We start from the raw sequence: 27,001 nt of genomic DNA, 5'->3' as shown, positions 1-27,001 counted from the left end.
GCAAGCTATTAGCTTGAGGTTGTTCAGTTTCATGATATTCCTGCGGTTCCTTTTGTGGGTGTCCTATCCCTGCAAAGCTGGGTTTTTGGTGATGGCTGTGATAAAAAGCAAGCATCTCCTGAAAATCATCATGGAAACAAGAAATGGAGATAGTGATGTCCAGTCTGATTCCAGGGTTTGGGAAGTTGTGCGGGGCCCAGCTGACACTAAGTTCACAGGACGTAAATAGTTAAGTTGTTTGGCCCTAACTACTTACTAAATGGAAACTGAGGTGTTTTGTCTCAGGGACACACTGAAAAAATTACTAAAACACCAAGAGCGCTGTGAACTGAGCAGGTTTAGAAGGTTCTGTGTTAGACCTTTGCTGCTGCCTTTCCCCCAGATTCTGATGATTGTAATAGTAAGTGCCTTGTGTCTTCATCTGAGTGTTTCCCTCAAAGGTTGTCAGTTTATCATTTATTTACTTGTTTATTTATTAGAAACATTTAAAAAAATATTCGTTTATTTTTGAGAGCGAGGGAGACAGAGCATGAGCCGGGGAGGGGCAGAGAGAGAGACCCACAGAATCCAAAGCGGGCTCCAGGCTCCGAGCTGTCAGCACAGAGCCTGACGTGGGGCTCGAATTCATGAATCGCAAGATCACAACCTGAGCCGAAGTCGGATGCTCAACTGACTGTGAGCCACCCAGGCACCCCTATTTTTATAAATACTTACAAAATAATTTACTGTGTATCAGGCAGTATTCTAAGGTTTCACAAATGCTAACTCACTAATTATAGCATTTAAGATTATTTAAAAAAAAAAACAACACAAAATATACCATCTTAACCATTTTTTTAAATTATTTTTTTAATGTTTTATTCATTTTTGAGACAGAGACAGAGCATGAGCAGGTGGGGAGGGACAGAGAGAGAGCCAGACACAGAATCTGAAGCAGGCTCCAGGCTCCGAGCTTTCAGCCCAGAGCCCGACGCGGGGCTCGAACTCACAAACTGCAAGATCATGACCTGAGCTGAAGTCAGACGCTCAGCCGACTGAGCCACCCAGGCGCCCCCCCTATCTTAACCATTTTTAAGTATAGTTTGGTGGTGCTAACTACATTCACATTGTTGTGCAGCCATCAGCACCCTCCATCTTCAGAACCTTTTCACCTTCCCAAACTGAAACTCTGTCCCCATCAAACAGCAGCTCATTTCCCTCCCCCACCCCCAGCCTCTGGCAGCCACCATGTTGCTTTCTGTCTCTGCAAAGTTGACTCCTGGGAACCTCACGTGAGTGGAATCACACGGTATTGTCTTTTGGCGAGTGACTTCTTTCAGTTAGCATCATGTTCTCAAGTTTGCCCACAGTGTATTGTATGTCAGAATTTCCTTTTTAAGGCTGAGTAGTATTCTACCGTGTGGATGCACTGCCCTTTGTTTATCCGTTCATCCATCGATGGGCTTCTGGGTTGTTTCTACCCTTGGGCTCCTGCGGTAATAATGCTGTAAACACGTGTGTATGCCACAGCATTTTAAAGCTGTGGAATCAGAGGCCCAGGGATTTTAACTTCCTGAAGTCCAAAGGAAGTAGTGGAATTGGGATTTGAACCCCGGCGATGGGTCTCCAGATTTCACATTCTAGATACTCTTCGGAGACTAGACACACGGGCTCTTTGAATGAGTAGAAAACGCAGATTCTCCGCACCGAAGAAGTGGCTTCAGAGATTACGTAATAAAGCTGAAGGGACGCACGCTCTCCAGGATGTAACCCTAGAGAGACTTTCATGTGTGAGAGCAGCAGGTACACAGCGTGGTTGGGAATAATCAGAGGAGTAAATAAATTATTTGTGGTCTATCATGTATAAAAATGAGTGGCTCTAGAGTACAAGGGTCAGTATAGCTAAATCTCGCTGCTGACCAATATACTGTTGACGGGGAAAAGGTTGGAGGGGGACATATATGGTAGGATACCGTTTATATCAAATTTCATTATACATGAAATACTATAATTAGGGGTATGCAAACGTGTGGTAAAACTATTCAATGCTCAAGTTTAAATAAACACCAAGTGTAGGATACTGGTTATCCAAAGGGAGCAGAGAAGGAAGGGAAATGTTCTGGGAGGAACGCAGAGGACTTCATTTCTATTTGTAGTGTGTGTGATGCTTGCTTTTTTTCTTTGTAGTTTAAAGCTTTCTTTCTTTTTTTTTTTTTTTTTTTTAATGTTTGTTTATTTTGAGAGAAAGTGAGAGTGGGGGAGAGGGGCACAGAGAGACAATCCCAAGCAGGCTCTGCATGGTCAGCACAGAGCCCAGCGCAGGGCTCGAACTCATGAACTGTGAGATCATGACCTGGGCTGAAATCAAGAGTTGGACACTCGACCGACGGAGCCTCCCGGACACCCCTAAAGCTTTATTTCTTAAAGTGGGTGGTGGGTGCCGGTATTTGTTATTTTTGGTGACTTTTGATATGTCTGAAATGCTTTTTAGGTTTTAAAGAGCCAGGGGACACATACATGCTTGTACATACGTGTGAACTCTTTTTCATGCAGTCAGCTGAGCAAGCTGCAGGAAATTTCTCTGAGGAACTGCGTGGTGAGTTGTGCCGGCGACAAAGGAGCAATTGCCAAAGCGTGTCCTAGTATCCTTTTCACGGAGTATCGGACGCTGGGCTTGGCCCTGGTGCCACACCCCGCCAGTCGCCTGCCCTGTGTCTGTTGTCCCCAGCTCTCTTCCTAAGGGCATCTCTGTTTCACCGGGTGCAGGGGCTGCCCGGGTGAGTTATTCGCCTTCCCAGGCCCCCTTGCCTGCAGGTGAGGCAGTGTGCACGCCCCAGCCAAGGAAATGTCAAGCAGAAGTCTCTGGACAGGGCTTCTTATGAGGGGCCAGACCTGGCTGGCGTCTGCCTTCTGCCCAGAGCCTTTACCCTGCTCCCTGCCTCGAGTGTGGACAGGACGCCCAGGGCCCAGCTGCCGTCTTGTGTGAAGATGACCGTCCAGCGCGGCCTGGGCCAGCAGAGGCGGAGCCTGACCGCATCACAGGGCCCCTGCACCAGCCCCGGGGCCCCTGGACCGCCACCTTGTGAGTGAGCAGACTCCTCTCTCCTGTTTCAGGCAGCTGCTTGCATCTGTCACAATACCTCCAAACAGGCTTTTCCAGGGCTTGTAATCTCTTCTCTCTACCTTCTCCTAGAAGTGGGGTGTGTGTGTTTGCCCTACGTTGCTTTCATGCCCACAACTAAAAATATGGGAGATAAGTTTAAAAACACAACAACTCCCACCGGCAAATGGGAGTTAACTTAAAATTTTTTTAATTTTTATTTTTATTTTAGAAAGGGCATGTTAGTGGGGGAGAGGGGCAGAGAGAGAGAGAGACAGAATATTTAAAGACATTTTTTTTTTAATGTTTATTTTTGAGAGAGAGAGAGAGACACAGAATCTGAGGCAAGCTCCAGGCTCTGAGCTGTCAGCACAGAGCCTCGAACTCAGGAGCCATGAAATTCATGACCTGAGCTGAAGTCAGGCTTAACCAACTCAGCCACTCGGGCTCCCTGAGAGAAAGAGGGAGAGAGAGAGGGAGGGAGGGAGGGAGGAAATATCTTAAGCGGGCTCCATGCTGACATGGGGCTCAATCCCAAGACCCTGGGATCATGACCTGAGCTGAAATCAAGAGTTGGAAGGATGCTCAACCGACTGAGCCACCCAGGTGCCCCTTTAGCCAGCTATTTCTAACTACACCTATGGTGTGTCCTTTATGGTGACCGAAATCAGAGCAGAGCTCCCCGGCCAGCATGTCTGGGTGTCTTACTTCCTCAGCCTGCGGGTCGGTCGGGACCCGGTCACCTTGCCTGTGAGCAGCCCTTCCCATTGCCCCCGTGGGCTGAACCAACGTGGTCCCTTCTTCCCTGGTTAAGGGAACTGGGGCGGAGGGTGTAGTTTGGTAGGGGATGCCACGGCAGCGTCTGGAGCGTTCTGTGATCTGCCCGGCCGGCTCCCCAATGATTTGAGAAGATTGGGAATTGGGTGGCTCAAGACTTACTTTCAACGTATCAGAAAAGATGTGGCCAGTAGGTGGGTTTGGGAACGTTTGCAGTTGGATTGCTCAGAGTTGTCAGCCGTGTGCTAGAGAGGCAGCATCTTGCTTTTTCACGTGGCTCTCTCCTGGGGGGAAAGCGTCCCCCAGACTAGAAGCAATGAGGTTTCGTGAGATAATCAAGTCACAGCTGATATTTGCAGATGTGGTGATGAATGTCTCACGGTTCCTGGTTGAATTCCCGCCTGAAGTGGAAGTTTTGCCTGTGTGTAATTAAGTCATCCTTTTTCGGTGGCCCCCTCCGAGGTCCCCTCCCTGAGTCCCGACGACAAGCTGCAGGAGTGCCGGGGCCCTGAGCTTGCCGGGCTGGGAAGCAGCTGACTCTGCACGGGGCGCAGGGTCTGTCCCTGCGAGCAGGCACCGTGCAACGCCGGGAGCTCCTTGGACTGTGCGTGCACGAGGGGCAGTGCGTGTGTGTGCACGTGCGTGAGGGCGGTGCGTGAAACTGTTAGAGTTTGGAGTTGATTTCAGAAGGCAGGCGTCCATGTGCTCTGGGCAGACTAGCAGGTATATTTATGATCCTGGCCTACACTTTGAGGGAAGGATACGGGACTCACTGTTTCTAAGGAACCCCGACAGCCCCTACTCAGCAGCGTCATGGAAATGAAAGGTGGCTGGAGCTTGACCGTGGGGTGTGAAAGCACCCAGCTCAGCGGTCGCAGGAGGGTCCTGACCCCCCATTACCTCCCGTTTCAGTCAGAGACCAGCCGAGATTGTGTAGTGGCCTGCGGGGCCCTTGGCGATGTGGCCTGGCCCCTGCGGCCCATGTGACCGCATTTCCAGCACCCCGCACCCCCTCTGCCCAGGCACACTGGAGCTCGCTGTCCGTGTCGTAGGTCACCTGCATTCTTTAACCATAGGGCCTTCGCTTGTATCATTCTCTTTGCCCGGATGCTCTTTTCCAAGATGGCATTTCTTCATTTGCTGAGCTGTTCCGCTTAAGTGGCACCTTCACAGAGAAGATGGGCTTCCACCACCAGTGTATATGCAGCCCCCACACACCCCTTTCCTCTGTCCTTTGCTCTGTTACTCTGAGCCTGTGTCTGTACCTGGCATGTTGCAGAGCCACGTGCTTAACGCCGTCTCCCCCAGTGAGACGGTTGTGTTCGCTGCTATACTCCGGGCCCCGACACTTGCGGGATAGATGGATGAACTGAATAATTTCCCTCCATAGCAGAGTAGTATGCAAGATTCTCCTTTAGCCGCCCCGTCCTGCTCCAAGCTTCTCTTCCCATTTCTCTGTCCCCGGGGGTTCTGCTAAGCTGTGTCTTTCTGGACGGCATGGCACTCCCCTCCAGGATTCAGCTCGGTGCCTTTTTCTTTCCGTCCTCCTAATTTATCCCCTGAATTCCCAAATTTTCCGTAGCACTTTAGGACATTTGTCCATGCTAACCCCTGTTGCGTGTCCTGGGGATGCTACTCATGATTTGGAGGTTCCTGCAGAGCAGAATGATGCACCGTAGGAGAAGGCGTGTGCGTTGCCGTGAGGCTGCAGCCGTAGGTAGTGCCCAGGACAAGGCCTGTGGGTACACCTTAGGTGCTTAATAAATCAGTCACTAACACGGTTCTTTTTTCTCTTTTTGTTGGACATCCTCAGGATGGTTTAGCATTGGTTATAACATTTGGTTCTTATTTACTCGATTGTAGATGTTTGTCTTAAGTTTGCAGTATATGATAATCTTTCATTTTTAAATAAAGAATTGGGTGATTAATTAAAAAAATTTTTTTTATTTATTTTTGAGAGAGAGAGAGACAGAGTGTGAGCTAGGGAGGGGCAGAGAGAGAGGGAGACAGAATCCGAAGCAGGCTCTAGGCCCTGAGCTGTCAGCATAGAGCCTGATGTGGGGCTTGAACTCACGAACCATGAGATCATGACCTGAGCTGAAGTCAGACACTTAATGGACTGAGCTCTCCAGGTGCCTCCTTTTAAAAATATTTTTTTAATGTTTATTTATTTTTGAGAGAGAGTACGAGCTGGGGAGGGGCAGAGAGAGAGGGAGACACAGGATCTGAAGCAAGAGTTATGTGATTTAAAAAGGTAAAAAGTAGGGCACCTGCGTGGCTCACTTGGTTGGCATTTGGCTCTTGATTTTGGGTCAGATCATGATCCCAGGGCTGTGACACTGAGCCCCATGTCAGGCTCCATGCTGAGCGTGGAGCCTGCTAAAATTCTCTCTCTCTCTCAAATAAAAAAAATAAATAAATAAAGGGAAAAGTAAAGGGAAGAAAAGGAAAAAAAAATTCAAGCAAGATAGAGAGTGTAAGGTAAAAAATAAATAAGTAAATAAAAATCCATGCTCCAGAATTAAGAGGTAACTACTGTTATGTCTTGTCTGAATCTTTCTATATTACTCTTTCTTAATGTGTGCTTTGAGATATCAGAAGGGTAGATTTGTCAAGAAACCTGCTGTCCTCATGGGATGAAGTCCTAAGTATTGCTGATCAGCTCAAACACCTGGAAGTTCTCAATCTCAGGTATGAACCCTTGGACGTCCATTTGTCACCTGGTATAAAACTCCTGATCTTTCCTTGTTCCCTCACGACATCGCTGTGGGAAGGAGGGGGGAGACAGCTTACTGGAATTTAAGACTTTACTTATTCTAACTTTTTCTTTGACTTAGTATTTAATATTCCTTGGTTATTGTAGTCTTTCAAATGGTCACACGAGGTGACTCACTATAGGGGTGTGTTTTACTTACTTTTAGTCCCTGTGCCCAATGTGGGGCTCCAGCTCCCGATCCTGAAATCAAGAGTCACACGCTTTATTGACTGAGCCAGCCAGGTATCCCTTTTTGGGGGTGGGGGGGTGGAATGTGTTTTCCTTTGATTGGCTGGGGGGGGGGGTTGGCCTATTGAGCAAGATCTCCATATTTTTCGTGAGCCTAACCATGAAGGATGGGCCATCTGGAGGAGTTGGTATTTAACGGAAGAATTGGAGAGGTGCTATGAACAGTGCTTGTTGGGGGCACCCTGGCTCACTCAGTCATTGGAGCGTGCAACTCTTGATCTTGGGGTCATGCGTGCGAGTCCCACGCTGGGTGTAGAGATTACTTAATAAAATATTTAAAAAAAAAAAGGTGCTTCTCCATTCTGAAGTTTCTAGCATTTAATTGCTTTAGGAATGAATAATTTCACCGGACTACTGTTTCATTCAGTTCTGATAAGGATTTTCCATCAAGATACGTGTTTCACTAACGCCATAATTTTCCAGGCCTTTTCAAATTCTTGCTTAGTTTCAATCTCTGAACCTTATTTTCCAAGGCCTCAGCCAGGCATCCCCTTTCCTACTCGAGCCAGCTTTACATAGATAGGTGGGTTGTGCCTGGTTCAGGCAGATTCAGTTATAGTAGATGGTCAGGCCTAAATTAATTGTGCTTCAAATAGAGCAAAGGGTGTAAGTTGACCCACGGTGTCTCCTCTTCTGGAAATAAGGGCTAATATGTTTTAATGGTATCTTCTTTCAAAAAGACTGTCAGGGGGAGCCAGGGTGGCTCAGTCGGTTCAGTGTCTGACTTCGGCTCAGGTCATTATCTCACAGTTCATGAGTTTGAGCCCCACATCGGGCTCTGTGCTGACAGCTCAGAGCCTGGAGCCCGCTTCAGATTCTGTGTCTCCCTCTCTTTCTGCCCCTTCACTGCTCGTGCTGTCTCCGTTTCTCAAAAATAAACATTGAAAAAAATTTTTTAAGTAAATAAAAAAAAAGACTGTCAGGATGGAGTCCTGAGATGAGGATCATGAGAGAAAATTGAAAAGGTGGTGATTTATTTGATCCATCCTAGTGGAAAAGAGGGGTTTAGAGACTCCGAAGAAGCAAAATTATAGCCTCTGGTATAGTGTATCAGTAGGACTGATAGTCTGGAGTCCTTTGGTTTTTAATTAATTCCATTTTTTAATAAAATGTTTATTTTGAGAGAGCATGAGCAGGGGGCGGGGTGCAGAGAAACAGGGAAAGAGAGAGAATCCCAAGCAGGCTCCATACTCAGCACAGAGCCCGATGTAGGGCTCGATCCCATGAACCGTGAGATCATGACCTGAGCCAAAACCTGGTCGGATGCTTAGCCGACTGAGCCATCCAGGCACCTTTAATTTCATTTTAAGGTTGAAACAAACCAAACGCCTCATATTAAATCCCAAATTGTTGCTTTCTATGACTTTCACTCGGGCCTACTGGAGAGCAAGCATTCAGCACATTGTGTCTTCTTTTTCTACACAGTGAGAATAAACTGCGCTTTCCCTCGGGTTCACCATCTCTAGCTGGAACATTTCCTGCACTGAAGGTTTTGGTTCTTAACCGAACAGGAATAACATGGGCTGAGGTAATCATATTTCTTTAGTTTATTACCCAGAGATAAGAAATTTTAAATTCTTGGCTTAATAGGCAATTGAGGCACAACTGTGCCTTCATTTTATTTTATTTTATTTATTTATTTTTTTTGACGTTTATTTATTTTTGAGACAGAGAGAGACAGAGCATGAAGGGGGGAGGGGCAGAGAGAGAAGGAGACACAGAATCGGAAGCAGGCTCCAGGCTCTGAGCCATCAGCCCAGACCCTGACGCGGGGCTCGAACTCACAGACCGCGAGATCGTGACCTGAGCTGAAGTCGGACGCTTAACCGACTGCGCCACCCAGGCGCCCCGACTGTGCCTTCATTTTTTTTTTTTTTTTTCAACGTTTTTTATTTATTTTTGGGACAGAGAGAGACAGAGCATGAACGGGGGAGGGGCAGAGAGAGAGGGAGACACAGAATCGGAAACAGGCTCCAGGCTCCGAGCCATCAGCCCAGAGCCTGACGCGGGGCTCGAACTCACGGACCGCGAGATCGTGACCCGGCTGAAGTCGGACGCTCAACCGACTGCGCCACCCAGGCGCCCCTGTGCCTTCATTTTAATCACGTTATCCAAATAATAGGATCCTTTAAACTGCCTCACAGAAAGGAGTTACAAACTTGTTGTAGTGAGGTAGAATTTTCTATCTTGGGATCGGTGTTCTCTCTCTCGGCTCCTTCTGTTTTGTTCTGCCATCGTTCTAGACGGTGGCGCTCCATAATGCTGTGCAGTTCACACAGGCTGAACTTAGAAAGCCCTCAACTTAGCTGCGGATTGGGCTTTTAGCTCGCTGGGTTTTCCCGCAAGTGCTCCGAGGCGGAGCTGCCGGAAGATTCTCGCATCCTTTTCTTGTTTGCAGTTTGGCTCTTGGAAGCCGCCGTTCATCATAGACAGCTGGGCTCGACAGTGGGCTCGGGGGTCCCTCACCCGGCAGCGTTTGGGATTTATATCTGGCACTGCTATTTTCCGTTTGAGGTTAACTGACCTCACACACCCAGCGTATTCCTTTTTCGAACCAAGTGCAGATAAGGATATCCCCAGCCAAGTGGTTCGTCTATGAAATGCCACCGAGGCACCTCCCTTAGGGACGAATCACCTCTGCCTGGTGCGCCTGTGTCCTAGGGCTCCTCCCTGGTGAGTGGGGTTCAGACTGAGCATCGGAACAGGAAGGGCACTTGGAGATCGAGATGCTGGGGCTGAAGTGCAAGTGGGGAAATTTAGAAACCCTGGTTGCGAAGTACCGTCCGATTAGCGTCCTCTTCGCAAACCCGGGTTGGCATTGAGAATCGAGGACAGGTGGGGACCTCAAGTCCCTTCCTTTCTTGGGTAAGCAAACTGTCCTGTCTGCAAGTCTACTTCGCACGAGCCTTGTACAGTTCAGGACGCCCCTGGATGGCCCGCTCGTAGCTTAGAGTGCCCGATGTCTATGCGGCCGTGTCATTAAAACACAGCCCTTAACATTTAAGTGTTACCGCCCGTCCACTGGCACTCCTGGCCTGAATTAGAGTCTGCGATGAAATGTCCGTAGGGCACTTTGTTTCCCGAACGGTAACTGAACTGAATTGACGGGGAAGGTACGGTAGTAAACACACAGGAAGGACCAGTAGAGGCTGCTTCGCCCTGACCGGAGTTTCCCTTCCAGGTGCTGCGGTGCGCCCCCGGGTGGCCGGTCCTGGAGGAGCTGTACCTCAAGTCTAACGACATCTCCATTTCGGAAAGGTAACAAGGGTTCACGTCCACGCGTGTGTCGCCATTCAGCCATCCTGAATAAACACGTGATCTCCATTATACCCATCACCAATTTTATTTATTTTGACAGAGAGAGTATGGGGGGAAGGGGCAGAGAAAGAGGGAGAGAGAATCCCAAGCGGGCTCCACACTGTCAGCATACAGCCTGATGTGGGGCTTGATCCCACAGACCGTGAGATCATGACCTGAGCAGAAATGGAATCAGACACTTAACTAAGCCACCCAGGCGCCCCCCAACATTATTTTGTTTAAGGATTTGCAAATAAGAATGGGAAAATGCTTATTACTCACAAATTACAGCCCATCGGAGTGTAAGCCTTGAATTAAACATATTTGAAGACCGGAAGTTTAGTAGCTTCATAGAAATATAGTTAACTTCTGTGTCTAAATGGAGGTTCTAGAGGAAATGCTTTTATACGGCTCAAATCCTGCATTGTAGGTAGCACTGTGTGTGTAAGATTGATGTACTGAGTCTATGGAAAAGCTTATTCTCCTTGAGTAAATTAAATATGTTGTCTTGCCTCTTTTGTTGATATCATTAAATTACTATGTGAAATTAAACGTGGGCAAATTTATAATACATTCCCAATGAAAGGATTCAAGCCAATGAGACTTCACTGTATGGAACGACTTATTATACAGGTGAATGCAGGTGTTTTTAAGTGAAACTGTTTATTTGGGGGATGATTTGAGGTTCACATGCAGTTATAAGAAATAATGCCCAGAGCTCCCTGTACCCATCACCCACTTTCTCCCATGGGTGCGATACCACAGCCAGGATCCTGAAGTTGGTCCATCCACATAGAGGACATTTCCAGCACTGCAAGGGTCCCTCCCTCCTGTTGCCCTTTCACAGTCCTGTCCCCTCGCCTCCTGCTCCCTTCACCTCCTTTACACCAAATGCAGGTATTTTAAAAGCCATATATCTTTGAAGACAAGTCAGGTTAAATTCATGTTGACACACTTTGATTTTCCACACAGGCCGGCGGATGTTCTACAGACAGTCAAGTTATTAGACCTTTCCTCTAATCCATTAATTGATGAAAATCAGCTGTTTCTCATAGCCTATCTCCCCAGGTAATTTGCTCCTAAAATGCCATTACAGCAGTGCTTAGATTTTTCGTGAATGGATCGTAGGCTCTGTGTACTTGCTCAGATGGAATTCACAGACGAATTCCCTTTGGGAAACTTTTCTCTGAATTTACGTAGAGGAGGTGTTTGCAGACCACGTAGTGCGCAGTCTGTGTCTGTACTAGGTCATTGAGGAAAGGGTAATTCGGCCTGGTGCTAATGTCAGAAGTCTTCATTCATTAAACTTACGGAAGTCAGATCACGTCTGTTTGCTCTTGGAGACCCGTTAACACGTGGCACCGCCGCGGGCACCAGGAGCAGGTGACTGGGGAGCCCTCACAATGTAGCGTAAACAGTCCTCTCTGCGCGCCCTAAACCAGACTCTGTGGTTTCTAAGCATTTCATGGGGCACAAAAACCTAGGGTAGGGGAAGAGCATTACAAATCTAGTCTGGTTGACCGCCTGTAGCATTTCATATTGTTCCTTGTAATCAAATTTAACATTTTAAATTTCAGATTAGAACAACTAATCCTTTCTGACGTCGGAATTTCTTCTATACATTTTCCGGATGCAGGAACTGGTATTTGAGATTAACTCTACTCCCCCCACCCCTGCCCGGTAGCCCATACTTCTGCTCTTTCTTTCACTTCTGCCGTGTAACTTAATTCTCCTTTTTTCCAGGGTGCAAAACATCAATGTTTCCTTCCTTGCAGTACCTTGTAGTAAATGACAATCAGATCTCACAAGTAAGAGCTTCTTCACAATGTGCACATTGTATCCTCACTTCCACTCTTATGATGGAGTTTGCAGGTTCCTTCTATTAAAAAACATTTTACTTTAAGACTATTCTTTATTAAAGTGTTTAACTTTAATTCCAGTGGAGTTAACATGCAGTGTCCTATTAGTCTCGGGTGTACAATACAGGGATTCAACACCTCCCCACGGGACCCAGTGCTCATCGTGATACGTGTGCTCTTAATCCCCGTCACCTATTTCACCCCCACCCCCTTCCCCTCTGGTGACCATCAGTTTGTTCTCTAGAGTTAAGATTCTGTTTCTTAGTTTGTCTCGCTCTCTTGTGTTTTCCTTTTGTTCATTTGTTTCTTAAATCCCACATGAGTGAAATCATAGATTATTTGTCTTTGACTTGTTTCATGTAACATAATACTTTCTCGCTCCATCCATGTTGTTGGAAATGGCAAGATTTTATTCTTTTTGAGGGTTGGGTAATATTTTACTATATATGTGTGTGTGTGCGTATTTGTGTGTGTGTGTGTATGTGTGTATTTGTGTGTGTATTTGTGTGTGTGTGTGTGTATACATACACACACATACATACCACGTCTTCTTTATCCAGCCACCTATCGATGGATACTTGGGCTGCTTCCATGATTTAGCTCTTGTAAACAATGCTGCAATAAACATAGGGGTGCATGTATCCCAAAGCTAGTGTTTTTGTATTTTTGGGGGTAAAGACCCAGTAATGCGATGACTGGATTGTAGGGAGTTCTGTTTTTAACTTTTTGAGGAACCTCCATACCGTTTTCCACAGTGGCTGCACCCGTTTGCATTCCCACCAGCAAAGCACAAGGGTTCCTTTTTCTCCACATCCTCACCAACACTTGTTGCTTCTTGTGTTTTTGATACTAGCCATTCTGACAGGTGTGAGATGATACCTCATTGTAATTTGGATTTGCATTTCCCTGATGATGAGTGACGTTGAATATCTTTGCTTGTATCTGTTGGCCATCTGGATGTGTTCTTTGGAGAAATGTGTTCATTTCTTTTCCCCATTTTTAATCGAATCACAGTAAAACCTTGGTTTATGAGCATAATTTGTTCCGGATGCAAACTATACTCTAAAGCACTCGTATATCAAAGCGAATTTCAAGAACCACTGGCTCAGTTGTGATCATGTGACATTCGGCCTCACGTAGTACTCGTATTGCAAGACGTTGCTCGTTTATCAAGTTAAATTTATCAGAAAAGTTTGCTCATCTTGCGGGACATTCGCAGGACAAGTTACTCACAATCCAAGGTTTTACTGTATTTGTCTTTTGGGCGTTCGGTTTTACAAGTTCTTTACATATTCTGGACTCAGCCTTTATTGGATATGTCATTTGCGATGATCTCCCATTCTGTAGGTTGCCTTTTAGTTTTGTTGATGGTTTCCCTTGCTCTGCAGAAACTTTCTATTTTGCTGTAGTCAAAAGATACTTTAGATTGAAAGAGAAGCGCTTCCTCAGGGTGAAACTCCTCAGAAAACCCAAAAATATTAACAGAGAAATTAGTTTAATTCGCCCGTCAGCAGACGGTCATTTTACACGGCACAGTTCTAGAGTAAAAGTGCACGGTCTTCTTAGTGGGTGCTTGGTGCATGATGAGATCCAGTGCCTCTGATTGGAACTGGAGATTCAGGCTTTTCTCTGGCTAGTTCAAATCATCTAGGAAAGTAGCCTGAAACATGCTTATATTCACGTATTTTTTCCGTTGGGTTTCAGTGGTCATTTATCAATGAGCTGGATAAGTTACAGAGTCTGCGTGCTCTGTCCTGCGTAAGAAACCCCCTGACGGAAGGAGGCAGCGGACCACAGACCACACGCCAGTTCATCATCGCCAAAATCGGTCAGCTGAAGACCCTGAACAAATGTGAGGTGGGCGCTTAGTATCACGATGAGGTATTTTATGGTTGGTTGTTTGAGAGAGCGCATGTGAATGCGTGAATGAGAGAAGGGGAGAGAGAAGGAGAGAGGGATCCCAAGGAGGCTGCACGCTGTCAGCACAGAGTCCTGTACGGGGCTCGACCTCACAAACCATGGGATCAGGACCGGAGCCAAGATCAAGAGTCGGACGCTTAACCGACTGAGCCACCCGGGCGCCCCTGAATCTTGTAAAGGGTTCAGATGTAGCTTTCCCCCCATATGGTAAAATACTACCCTTGTGCGGTACTAAGAAGTCTTTCTTTCCGACTCCTCGGGAGGCGGCGTTACTCAGGTGAGGACAGAAGTTGCCTAGCTGCCCCTTGAGGAGGGGCGAGGGATTCTGGGCACTTGCTCCTTTTCCCGGGGGGGCAGAGGCAGACGGGACACAGAACCGCAGAGCCTGTCCTCTCCTCAGCCGATTGCCCAGGTGGGGCCGCTCGCCTGTGGTGTCAGCGCCCCCAGGGGCCCAGGACACCCGCCGCAGCCCACACGCCGGCAGGTGGACAAATACTCTCATGAAGAAAAGCGTAAGACCGAAACTGGTTTTTCTTCTTCAGTAAACTCTTGAATTCTGTCCGTGTTAGCGAGGAAAGGTAAAGCCATACGAAGCGTCGTCCCTCTCGACGTGATTATTCTGTGTGTGTGAAGAGTGGAGGAAGGACAGGGTACAAAATGCAAACACTCGCTAGAAGAACACTTCAACGGGGGTGCCTGGCGGTTCAGTTGGTGGCTCAGCGGAGCCGACTTCTTTCGGCTCAGGTCACGATCTCCTGGCTCATGAGTTTGAGCCCCGTGTCGGGCTCTGCTGACAGCTCGGAGCCTGGGGCCGGTTTTCAGATTCTGTGCCTCCCTCTCTCTCTCCCCCTCCCCCTTGTTTATTAGCTCTCGAAAATAAACATTAAAAAAAAAAAAACCACCTTAACAGACCTGTTTTGATTCACATTAATGTAGATTCTACCAGAGGAAAGGCGTGGGGCTGAGCTTGATTACCGAAAAGCATTTGGAAATGAATGGAAAAAGGCTGGCGGACATCAGGATCCAGACAAAAACAGGCCAAATGAAGAATTTCTTGCAGCCCATCCCAGATACCAGTCGCTCTGCCTGAGTACGTACATGAGGCCCGGAGCCTTCCCCGCGCGGCGACCCCCACCCCCCTCCCTGCCAGCGGCCTTGCAGCTAGAACAGCTGGGGAGCAAAGGGGACCCTCGGTGCCACCGTTTTTCTCCTCTGGGTCTCTTCGTACTCCTCTGCATAGCTGACGGGTGCTTTCCTGGGGCCGATCCAGGGAGTTGGGAGCAAGAATTAAACCACTGCCTTTAGGAAAGAGAAGCAGGCAGCTGTCTGAGCAGAAGTAAGGAAGCTGGGAAAGGGCGTGCGCTCCCGGAAGAGAGAGGTTGGCATTCGGGACGGAAAGCAGCTGTGCGTGGAAGTTCTCGTGTCTGCGTGCTCACCCGACTCCCTGCTCGAGGAGGCAGTACTCTCCCTCCTTTAAGGGGGGCAGGAAGCACTCCAGCGTATCTTGACTCGGGTTGTACTGAGGGCATTTTAATTTAATTTTTTTTTTTTTTAATTTACATCCAAATTAGCGTATAGTGCAACAATGATGTCAGGAGTAGATGCCTTCGTGCCCCTTACCCATTTAGCCCATCACCCCTCCCACACCCCCTCCAGGAACCCTCAGTTTGTTCTCCATATTTATGAGTCTCCTCTGTTTTGTCCCCCTCCCTGTTTTTATATTATTTTTGTTTCCTTTCCCTTATGTTCATCTGTTTTGTTGCTTAAAGTCCTCGTGTGAGTGAAGTCATGATTTTTGTCTTTCTCTGACTAATTTCACTTAGCATAATACCCTCTAAGTTCCATCCACATAGTTGCAAATGGCAAGATTTCATTCTTTTTGATTGCCGAGTAATATTCCATTGTATATATATACCACATCTTCTTTATCCATTCATCCCCCGGTGGACATTTGGCCTCTTTCCATACTTTGGTTATTGTTGATAGTGCTGCTATAAACATTGGGGTGTGTGTTCCCAGAAACGTACTGAGGGCATTTTAAAAATTAAGGGGCGCCCGGGTGGCTCAGCCAGTTAAGCATCTGACTCTTGGTTTTGGCTTGGGTCGTGATCTCACGGTTCGTGAGTTGGAGCCCCATGTCGGGCTTTGTGCGGACAGTGCGGAGCCTGCTTGGGATTCTCTCTCTCTGCCCCTCCCCTGCTCACACTCTCTTGGTCTCTCAAAAATAAGTAAACTAAAAAAAACACACAGATGTCAAGGTAGAATCTGGGCATCGGCATTTAAGCTCCCCAGCTGATTCTAACGTCCGGGAAAGTTCAGACGAGTGCACGGTACTTGCTCAGCGCTCTGTCCTGAGAGCTCCCCGTGTGCGTGTCCCCTACTGGTTTGGGCACTGGGAACACAAGGTACTTCCTCACCCTCACCAGCCTGGGTCCTCAGGCACTGAAGCCATGACTTCATGATTCTTAGTCCCTGATGTAGCTTTCCATTTTGTTTTGACTTCATTATTATTCCAAATTTCACTTTTATGTGATTTTCTTTTTTTTTTTTTTTTAATATATATTTCCTAATGCAAGAAGCTCACCGCATAAGCGCTTCAGGCTGGAACATGATCTTTGAGGAAGAAAAGCTGCCTACGGGAATTGCTTTCAAATCACTCTATTAGCTGGCCCAATTTCCTGGCCACCTTAGGTGAATTCTGCAGCACTTGGGGGAGGTGACGGGAAGGGAAGATTCTAACGCATTCCTGTGCCTACGGCCCAGTATTTCACGGCTGAGAACGCTACGAGACGAAAGCACAGATACTTGGGGGTGTTTCTAGAAACGCGGTCTCTGGTTGGCCCAGCAGAAGTTCGAGCAGGAAGGCTCCAGCTTTTCTGATGTCCTCCTATGGGATCCCCTTCCCAGGCAGGGGGAGGTGCTGAGCGCCCGGCCTGGTGTCGTGCGCTCTGGGCGAGACTCAAAGGTGTCCCGTGAGCTGTGTCCCAGATGGCACCAGGCTTCTCTCTCAGGACCCAGAATGCGAGGGAACGGTTAGCAAAGGTGAAACTTTGAATAAAAAGTGCCCTAAGCGTCTGAAAGCCCAGCCTCCTCTTGCCAGCTCGAGTCGGGGCGCCGTCTGTGAGGATCAGTGATGGAGGGTCCCAGGCTTGCAAGCAGTTGCGTCCGCCCTTCCTAAAAATAAACAAGCAAACCAGTAACTGAATAAAAGGACCCCGCTGCCAGGTTAGCGTGGCAGCCGCTGCGAGGTTTATCCCCGGAAGGGAAAAGGCTGTGCAAACACTTACTGTTTGTATTTTTGCTTCCGGTGGCTTAAGGCTTATCACTCATCCTTTTTTATTTCTTCTTCCGCAGAATATGGTGCACCTGAAGACGGGGAACTCAAAACACGACAGCCGTTTTTGCTCAAAAACCAGCTACTAAGTAAGAACCTCACACTCAAAGGCCGCGTATTTGTATTCGTGTCCTTAGGCGCGGAAACAGATAGTGATGAGCTAGTAGGGATTGTTTCTCTTAAGTAAGTACCTAAGTGAGTACTTCAGTTTTTAGAGAAATGATGAATTCTCAAGCCTATCTAACTTCTTATATTGGGGGGCGCCTGGGTGGCTCGGTTGAGTGTCCGAATCTGGCTCAGGTCACGATCTCGCGGTTCGTGGGTTTGAGCCCCGCGTCAGGCTCTGTGCTGACAGCTCGGAACCTGGAGCCTGCTGCGGATTCTGTCTCCTCCTCTCTCTGTCCCTTTCCCACTCATGCCTGGTCTCTCTCTCTCTCTCTCTCTCTCTCTCAAAAATAAACATCTTAAAAGAATTTTAATTCTTATATTGGCACATTTGGCAATTCTCATGCTTTCAATTCACCTAATGGTGTTATAAATGGGCAGTATGTGAGAAGTGAATGGACTTGTGATTTGTAAATGTGTGACTTTTCTTACACTGGAACACACAGCCAAATTCTCAGGAAAGGACTATTAAGGGGAGAAGGGATGGCATTAGAACGTTGGTCCAGCTATTTTTGTTGTTAGTAATTCTGTGAAGTGTTAACAGAAGGGATTTTCAACATCGGTAAGACCCTTTATTAGGATTTGAGCCAAGCTGTACGGAACAGCCATTATCATTTGTCAGCTACTGTTAACGTGTGTGTGTAATTTAAATCCTTATTACAGTAGGTCTCAGTCACTCTCTTTCCTTTTTTCCTTCAAGCACTGAAGATAAAATATCCTAATCAGGTTGATCAGAAAGTCACAGAAAAACAACTGCCAGGTAAGAAAAACAGGCTTTTCCACTCGTTGCGCTTAGGAATTGCTGGCCTAGGAGTTGGCTGGAAGCAAAGTGTCTGAACTTCTAGAGTAGGTTTTCACTCATCTTTTATGATCTAAAATACAACTAATCGTGCCAGCATCCTCGTCCTCCCCCCACCCCCCCAACCCCTTCCCGGAAGCCCAAGTCTCCTGTAACCGTATCAGCTTATCTAGGAAAGTCCTGTTAAACCAGAAGCCCCTGCGCACATTTACATCTTCAGCCAAAGTCATTAGTGCTGGACTGGCTCGGCCTTTCCTGCATCCACCTCGGGTTAGTTCTCAAATTGTTGCTCTGGCCCGGAGAGACTGTTTCACCGGGCTTGAGGTCTGTCTCGCCATCCCTTCGTAAAACAGGAAATGTGTCCTAGTGACCAGAACCGTGAGTTATTTGGACACCTGTGACTTCTCATACGCTCGACTCCTTACCGATCGGGAGTCCCTGTGGAAAGTTCTCAGACGTGGTCTTGTGACGGAAACACCGAAATGGTTTTCTTTTGGAAAAGCTACTTCGGAACTCCGTCCAAACATTAGTGCTGCTGGAAGAACTGAATTCATTTTATTCCGAAAATACTTCTGCGTCAACAAACTAGATTCCTCTAAGTGACCTTAAACTTAGAAAAAAGTACAGCCCATCTTTTGAGCATACTGTGAATTCTCAAGAATTCTCAAGATTAAACTTGATTCAGAGTTAAATAGTAATATCAACAGGTTAAATTTAGAACAGTGAGGATTTGCCCAAGAAATGGAATGTAGATCACCATAAATGACTCTAGTAAAAGACTTTTCTTTGTTTGCCTGTCAGTGCAGTAAATTCACATTTATTTTTAAATTAATTTTTTATCAAATCCTACAAGCTCACAGTATCGCTTATGGAAGGGTTTGTACTCACAGGGGTAACTTTCTGACTGGTAGCTGTCATTTAATACCAGTGTTACTCCATTTTCCTTAGCAGTCTAATTTCTGTTCCTGTGATCTGTAATTCTGCTGTTAGATCACTAGCAATTCAAAGTAGTGGCTCCCCTTTGGTTATTGTTTTCAGACTTAAGTACTGTCAGTAAAGACACTCACGGGGACGGACCAGTGAGAGACCCAGAGCTTTTTGTTAATGTAGTAGGCTTTGGATGCGTGTTTGCTTTTCCCTTTACTTTCCAGACCCATAAAATCAACTCCTGGGGAGGTTATTACTGAGGAATATTTGCTCAAGAATGTTGTCAGCCCTGAGTTCAGCTTTCTGTCCAAGGGCTTCTTTGGGGAAGGGCACCAAGCTCCATCCGTCAAGGACTGTGGCCGGGTGTGCGTGTGACTGTGGCTCTAGGCTGATGGCGACAGAGTGGCCTCACCCTCTCCTCTTCCACCCTCTATACCTGGGTCCCAGTTCTTCTGAGATGCGGTTCCCCCCGGAACACCCACCATGTTCATGCACTGATTTGTATTAATCTTCAGATGGACCCAGCAGAGAGCAGAATCATCCATAGAAATTATATGTAATACTTACTGCTTCAAGCAGTACAGAATCGGGAGTCCTGTGTTCTCGAAACCTGGCAGCAAGCCAGCAGATTACAACAGTTCTTGCTATCGATTTTTATGCCACATGCTGCCAATATTCAACCACCAACATAACTGTTCTTCAAAACGTGATACATAAGGAAATGTAAACGACTGCAACATCGTCTTTTGCCCATACGTATGGGTATACGGTACGACCGAGCATTCTACCTTGTGGCTCTTGTGATGGTAGAATTAAAAACAGATGTTCACCGGTGGAGAAATAAGTGGTTGAGTGAGTTTGGGCCACGCATTGCCGTATCACGGATCTTTCAAGAGAACGAAGTAGGTCTAGAGCCGCACTGTCCAGGATGGCTGCCACGAGCCACAATTTAAATGCATTAAATTGAAATCCTAAAATTCAGTTCCTGAGTCGTACTCCCCGCACTTCAGGTGCTCACTAGCCACGCAGCGGCTGTGCTGGGCTGTGCAGGGCTGTGCAGGTCTAGAGGAACTGGCGTGAAGAGAGAAAAGATGGACCGCTGCAGGTGAAACCTGTCCATCCTTCTAGAAACGGAGGAACGCCTGGAAGTGTATACCTGTTAAACTTAAAACAAATTTTTTTAGTGTTCTATTTTATTTTTTGAGAGTGCACGAGCAGAGGAGCAGTCGAGGGAGAGGGAGACACAGAATCCGAAGCGGGCTCCAGGCTCTGAGCTGTCAGCACAGAGCCCGACGAGGGGCTCGAACTCACTATGAGATCACGCCCTGAGCTGAGGTCGGACCCTTGACGTACTGAGCCACCCAGGCGCCCTACCCGTTAAAATTCTAACAGTGGTCATGGGGAGGCACAGGGACAGTTAACCATCTCTACATTTTCTAAATGTGAAGACAATCGTGTTACTTTCACATTAAAAATGGTATTGTTATTTAGAGCATTACACGCAAATTGCTGTTTTTCTAAAGACACAGTGCGAGTAGGCAGATTTCTTCTTAGGATTGTTTTGTGACCAAACTTTCTGTTTCTGATGTGAGTTAGGAATGTGTCTTCCCTGTTGCTGTGGAGGAGTTAACCCATCGCTGATCACCCTCCAAACAAGGAAAAGCCGGTCCACCTAAGGCTTTTGAAAGGACAAGATTATCTACACAGATTCACACGTAAAAGAACAAGTTACGTTCATTAAAATTACAAGTGTCAATTAAGTGTTTATATTCAACACATAAATAAGGCCAGTTTTTATTCTAAAATAAAGATAACATTTATTATGACAAGTTGCATAAAAACACACACAGCTTTTACAAAAATCATTTTTGATAGAAAAATATTCGAATACATGTGATATTTGTAGGAACACCACACTATTGCTGTACCTCCAGCTAAAGCTTCAGAGAAACTATTTCTCATCACCAAAATATCCAGTATTTACCACAACCCATCTTTGGAAAGAAGTTCATAGCGTTTTCTGAACAAACCAAAGCATTTGCTCATGGAGTAAATCCCCCTCGCATGTCAAGCGCATTTACACGTCCTAATCCCCACAGACTGGGCGTGCTCGAAGGGAGCCTATAGACCACTTGGGCCTCCCTCACTCCCCAGGGAGGAAACCAAGGCAGAGGGACGGACAGACGTCCTCGGGGCGCCCCGCCCCAGCGTTCTCTCAGCCATCCAGAAGTGAGTGATCACAGAGGTTTAGGAAGGTCAGGATTTCACTCACATTTACTCCTCTGTGCAGAGAATAGGTTTTCCGGTTTCTTCAGAGTAAGGAGGAAATATTAAACACCACTGAGATGGTAATGAAAAGCCATTGTCAAGGGCACTTAGGTCAAACATTGGCTCCGTTTCCCACAGCTTCCCGAATGTCCAGTAGGTGGTGTGGACCGGGCTCTCGCCGCCCCGGGGCAGGTGAGCCTTTCCCTAATGATGGAACACTGAGTCACTGCGACTGTGGGCTTGTCACGTGAGCTCGTTTTACACGGAACTGTTATTCAAGGGAACTGAGGGTGTGTCTTTTGACAGATTCCATGACCATTCAGAAGGTGAAGGGACTGCTGTCACGTCTTCTCAAAGTGCCTGTGTCAGAACTTCTGCTGTCCTACGAAAGTCCCAAAGTAAGTTGCCCAGCGAAACACAGAGTGAAGCTTAGGTCCCGCCCCCCGTAAGACGCGTCATTCAGCTGGGGCTCTTTGTGACTCGGCTGGATTCTCGGTGAAAAACAGACATCTTTGATGTATTAACCCTTTGTTCTGTTTTTAGATGCCTGGCAGAGAGATTGAGCTAGAAAATGACCAGCAGTCATTACAGTTCTATTCTGTGGAAAACGGAGACTACCTGTTAGTGCGATGGTAACAGCCAACTAATCAAGTTCAGAGACTCCACTGTTTTATCATGACTGGGGTTCACTGGAAAGGAATGATTCTCTGGAACAATTCTGTCAGAAGAAGAGGTTTTACAACTTGCCCTAAGTAGAGAAAAAGTGGTATTTTTCATTGGGAAGAGACCATTTCTAGGCATATATAGAACAGTAGGTGCAAAGCCTTGGTTACTGCTAATGACTTTCTGATTTTATTTCATATTTATGGTTCATGGCTACTTTAAATATTAAATAGAACCTAGCTAGTCTAATGAAATCTGAACACAGTTAAGGTCCAGCATAAGACCAGTTTTAATGGAATTCCACTGTTGCTACTAGTTTAAAAGGTTACCAAAAGGACTTGGAAGGTCATTTTGGAAAATGTCCCTTGAACTCAGGGAGGCACCTCTTCTGTGTGTAACGCATATGCTATGATCTCTCTTCTCTGCTGCACTATTTTTAGAGTACTTGCAAAAATGAATCCCATGCTTTCTCCTGCAGCTGCACCTACACTGGGCATATAGTCTTCTACAGATGAAGACCAGCTCTGATGGGAATTCACGTGTAGTAGGGAACCATCGGGCAATGACAGGAGGAAAGCAAAACTCATTTGAAGTGTCAACTGTTTAAGCAGTATCCTTCCCTATGTCACTAAAACCCTGAGAGGTATTTGACTTATATCCACATTTTAGGTTTTTTTTCAATAGTACCAGACTGCGACCTTCAGGATTTGTGCTAAATGGCAAAAGAAAACTTGAATTAGCCCACTTAATAAGTGAACTTTAAAACCAAAGTCCTGAACCGAGTCGACTGGTTCCTTTTCAAGTTGCCCACTTCAGACATTTCCAGAAACCCCAAGCTTTGGTATCAGTGACCACACAGCATTCTGTGAGTTCTTTTTGGCCCTTAATTATCCTCATTATGCTTTATGGAACTATTCTGTAATCCAGGTTGAAATTCACATTCTCTGTCATTACTCAAGATTTCTGAACTAGGCCAAATTTTAACCAAAAGTGATAGTAATGAATCATAAACTAGAAATGATACATCAGCTTTTAGAAACTTTTTTGTTTTATAAAACAATTTGGTATTTCTCAAATGTTCTTCCAATACAGAAATAAAATTTTTCTTATGCTACAGTAGCAGTCGGTTTTTAAAAAGGAAATTTTGTGCACACGTCTAGAAATATCACATTGGTTACAGGTAAAAAGTGCCAACCTAGAACAATCCCGAAAGACACATGGAATCGACAGCCCAACCGTAGGCTCTCCTCAGACTCTCGCTTGCACACACCCTCAGCCTCACACACCGCGAGTTACGACCCTCCTCCGGCCGCTTCGCACTGACAGGGGTCTCCACACGCTTCCTTCAGCCTCCACAGCTGGGTCAGTTCCTGCGGGGAGTACTGGGGTGAGGACAACATTCCCGTCTCGCACGTCTTCTCACACAGCCACAGGCCGTCCTGGAGAAAAACAAAGGTGAACTTGGGAGCCGTGGAACGGATTTGAAGATCAGACCACGAAAGCCGGCAGAGGCCTTCAAAGACACCTGCGTGCGAACCACCGAAACCACCGCAGGTGGGGGTGGGAGGGGGGCGGCAGCGGGGGGATTTCTGTGACCAGAAAGCCTGGGAAGGGCAAGCGGAAAGTTTCCCAGCGGCTGTGAGAAGAGGTAACAGCAGCTGTTCCCATGGGAGCTCACGGTATTCTGGGGATGGCAGCGGGCGCCTTATAAATAAACACTGTGAATTCTCCTAAAACCTGTGAGGTAGGAATCCTTTCCCTTTTACGATTGAGAGACTGAGCGTGCGGTACTTTGCCCAAGGTCAGTCACGGCGAGGGTAGTAAAGGTGAGCAGATGCCGGCAAGGTGAACAGGAAGGACTGACTCTTGACCACCAGCTACTTCCCAGTGATACAACAGAGCCTGAGAAACCCCTGCTAAGAACATAAAGATGCTAGAAAGAATCAAGTCTTTTCACAGCATGTTTGAACTGGTGGCAGAGGAAAGGAGCTAGAGTCCACGTGTGCCCCGAAGGCCCTGCTGGGTTTTAAAAGGCCACGGGCCCCGGGGACTCACACAGCCAGGACCCCCTAGAGGGAGGGAAGGAGAAAGTGTGTGTGTGTGTGTGTGTGTGTGTAATTTAGAAAACAAAACCTGGGTCTCAGCCTTGACCCTGAGCGTCTAGAACCCCGCCTGCACTTGGGTGGGTGTGCAGCATGAGTCACATTCGTTGGTAATGCACTCAAGTAGACGGTAAGGCCCTCTGTGGAAGGAGTTTTAAATACACACCTCCATTTCCGAGGAACATGAGGTCACACACACCGGTCTCTCAGCACATCAAGAAACAAGCTCCATAAGCAACATCAAACTACAGACTCAGGCCCACAGAGACCACGGACAGCACAATTAGCAGATACAGAAAATTACCTTCAGTGTTAAGTCAGATTGGGCTTCACTAGGACACAGACTGTCAAAGCTGACCCAGCAGGTGGGAGTTTATTCCCGTTCACTCCTGCAGCGAGGGTGCCCTGCTCTGGGGCCAGGGCGCCACGCAGAGGTCGTGTCCGGCAGACCCTGCACGTGCCTCCGCCCCCCACCTCCTGTGGCCAAAGTGGAAGCCGCAAGAATCCAAAATTCAACAGAACTCTTGGAGGCAAACCCCAGCTTTATACCTGCTGTCTTCTCAGGGCTATTTCTGTTCTGGTCTCTGCAAATTCATTCTTTTCCTGGCTCACTGATCAGTTTATTTTAAAAGACACCTTACAGTGTTTTAGTTCTATCAGTCAGAGGGGCTGAAGGGTCCTTGAACCACCACTGCTGGAAACCTAAGCCAGCTGATTCCTTGAGGGTTTTTTGGTTGTTGTTCGTAATCTCTGTGCCCAACACGAGGCTTGAACTCATGACCTTCAGATCAAGAGTCGCATGCTCTACCGACCGAGCCAGCCAGGCGCCTGGTTCTTTAAGTTTTAAAGCGGCAAAGAATTTCCGACCAAACGTATAAAACCCAGTTCTTCTCTGAGTAGGAAAACTTACAGAATATTTACTTTTGGTTTAAACTCAGAAAAATACTATATGCGAACCTATGTGGATTACTGTGCATTCAATCAAGAGTGCAGCTCTGTGAATCATCTTCAATTCACCGTTTGTGCCCGTCTGACACAGGACCTTCGCCTCCCGAGTGCCCCGGGGCCAGTCCCCCGTCAGGCTTGCTTACCTGGTACCGTGCGGGCCCTATGGCGGCCATCCAGATGCCCATGCTCACGTCTTCACCCTGTACGTGCCCCGTGAAGTTTAAAGGCAAAAGTTTAAATGCTGTATCATCTTTCAACGGGATGCCACACGTTCTCGTAATCCTCTACTTGTTTTCTCGTTATCCTACCAGCAAATGCCAAGACCGTATTAACACCTGTACACAGAGTAAAAGCCAGCGGCCATGAACTGCACATCGCAAGGAGAAGACTGGAGACAATATAGCAAGTGGCCGGTCCGCCCTTCTCATGGGCCTTAAACCTCCAGCACGACCGTGTGAAGGACACTGGATCCCAGAGCCGGGCGGCTTGTTCATTGCCACCGTCACCGGAATCAACAGAAAGCAAACACTTGCTCTATCGTCTTCCTTCTTATGAATTTGGTCAAGCCTTCCATTCCTCCAGGGACTATACTTATAAAATATAGTCTGAAAACAAGCAGGCTCAAGAAAAGGTTTAGGAATAGAATTTAGAGCCAGGATCTGAAGGCGAGGACGGCATCCCTGACCTCTGAGGGTGAATCCTACCCAGAAAGACTAACATGCTTTCCCTGGGGAACGCCGGCTCTGTGTCAGCGATGGGATCCTGGGCCGGGTGAAGCTTGTACACTCTTGGGTCAGAGATCCCGAGTCACCTGATAGGTCTTCAGTCTGCCCGCGTTGCTGGCCAGCCAGTGGACGATGTCCCCGGAGATCACGTACCCCGAGCCGCAGGCGAAGGCCGGGTAGGCGGGGCTGGGGTATTCCAGCTCCTGCCACTTGCCGGTTCGGTCAACTGCCCAGTTCAGTCTGAAACTGAGATTCAAGACAAGTTGGTCTCTTCGTATTGGTTTGACCCCTGTCCTACCACTAGGAGGCCGCACCCCTTTCTTATCACTACAGAGGGCTAAGCTGTAAAGGTGAGGAAAGAATGAGAAGTGTTTTTTTAGTCTAAGAAAAGCAATTCTCCAGCTGGCAGGTGTGGCGTATAAAAGAATGGTCTATCGGATTCTCTCAAGGTTACATTTGTGGGGTTTCTGGAAGTGCCAGACCATCTTGTGTACATACGCTAAAAACCCCTCATTAATCCACACTGTATTCTAAAGAAGCAGCAGTTTCAAGAAATGTGTCACCAATTTATTCTAACCACTTCTTTCTGGGCCACGAGGATAAAAGCCCTATCGTGTCTCCTCCTTCATTACATGAGCCTGAGGTTTCTCATTTTGAAGAATTTCCCTCTACGTGGTGAACAACGTACAGTAACCCAGGAGCCTAGGAGGGGGACTGCCCAGCTCAACCACGTTTTGCTTGTGAAAGACAGCTTATGTATTTCATTATAAATTCATTCCATTTGATCAGGTACCTGAAGGCCAAGTGGCTAACAAGCTTTAACTTACTTTCCCCACCAAAAATTAGGCCCGTCCAGATTCTTGTGGGCAATTCTATTAAACACAGCTTCTAAGTCTATGTAACAGTCGTCGTCTGTTTTTAGCAACAAATCAAAGCTGGTTGTTTCCACAGTCCTGTTGGCAAAAGGGAACACGGAAGTCAGTGCGTCCGTACAAGGAGACACGGCGACGCCAAGGCGATGACACCGCTAATATTTTAATGAAAAGCTGTCCCTGAGCTGCCTGTACACTTTTTCAGCTTCTTGTTCCTTCGATGTTGAGAACATTTGCTCAGAAAGTTGCTGCCGACCGCAGT

At 47.1% G+C, this 27,001-nt stretch overlaps 2 protein-coding genes across 6 annotated transcripts in view; one reads left to right on the top strand and one right to left on the bottom strand.

The window, feature by feature from the left end:
• TBCE (tubulin folding cofactor E) overlaps window positions 1-22,659 on the top strand; it is a 91,708-nt gene extending 69,049 nt beyond the window's left edge. For 2 of the 3 annotated variants that reach the window (XM_042909398.1, XM_042909399.1), the window contains exons 5-18: window positions 2,533-2,621; window positions 6,448-6,547; window positions 8,286-8,388; window positions 10,042-10,118; window positions 11,130-11,225; window positions 11,735-11,799; window positions 11,901-11,965; window positions 13,721-13,873; window positions 14,873-15,026; window positions 17,291-17,359; window positions 18,136-18,195; window positions 21,736-21,827; window positions 21,973-22,061; window positions 22,571-22,659. In XM_042909398.1, coding sequence (XP_042765332.1) covers window positions 2,533-2,621; window positions 6,448-6,547; window positions 8,286-8,388; window positions 10,042-10,118; window positions 11,130-11,225; window positions 11,735-11,799; window positions 11,901-11,965; window positions 13,721-13,873; window positions 14,873-15,026; window positions 17,291-17,359; window positions 18,136-18,195; window positions 21,736-21,827; window positions 21,973-22,061; window positions 22,571-22,607 — 1,249 coding nt within the window. In that variant the 3' untranslated portion in view covers window positions 22,608-22,659. Of the gene's footprint in view, window positions 1-2,532; window positions 2,622-6,447; window positions 6,548-8,285; window positions 8,389-10,041; window positions 10,119-11,129; window positions 11,226-11,734; window positions 11,800-11,900; window positions 11,966-13,720; window positions 13,874-14,872; window positions 15,027-17,290; window positions 17,360-18,135; window positions 18,196-21,735; window positions 21,828-21,972; window positions 22,066-22,570 lie in introns of those variants that run through there. The other variant, XM_042909400.1, reaches the window with a different exon arrangement.
• A 725-nt stretch (window positions 22,660-23,384) lies between these two features.
• Window positions 23,385-27,001, bottom strand: part of B3GALNT2 (beta-1,3-N-acetylgalactosaminyltransferase 2) — a 63,867-nt gene continuing 60,250 nt past the window's right edge. For 2 of the 3 annotated variants that reach the window (XM_042909403.1, XM_042909401.1), the window contains 4 exons: window positions 26,695-26,820; window positions 25,954-26,113; window positions 25,286-25,342; window positions 23,385-23,531 (listed from right to left, as the gene is read on the bottom strand). In XM_042909403.1, the coding sequence (XP_042765337.1) occupies window positions 23,385-23,531; window positions 25,286-25,342; window positions 25,954-26,113; window positions 26,695-26,820 (490 nt within the window). The remainder of the gene's footprint in view (window positions 23,532-25,285; window positions 25,343-25,953; window positions 26,114-26,694; window positions 26,821-27,001) is intronic. The other variant, XM_042909402.1, reaches the window with a different exon arrangement.

Source organism: Panthera leo, chromosome D2 (genome assembly GCF_018350215.1).
Source record: "Panthera leo isolate Ple1 chromosome D2, P.leo_Ple1_pat1.1, whole genome shotgun sequence".
Taxonomy (NCBI): domain Eukaryota; kingdom Metazoa; phylum Chordata; class Mammalia; order Carnivora; family Felidae; genus Panthera; species Panthera leo.
This window is presented reverse-complemented; position numbering and strand designations above follow the sequence as displayed.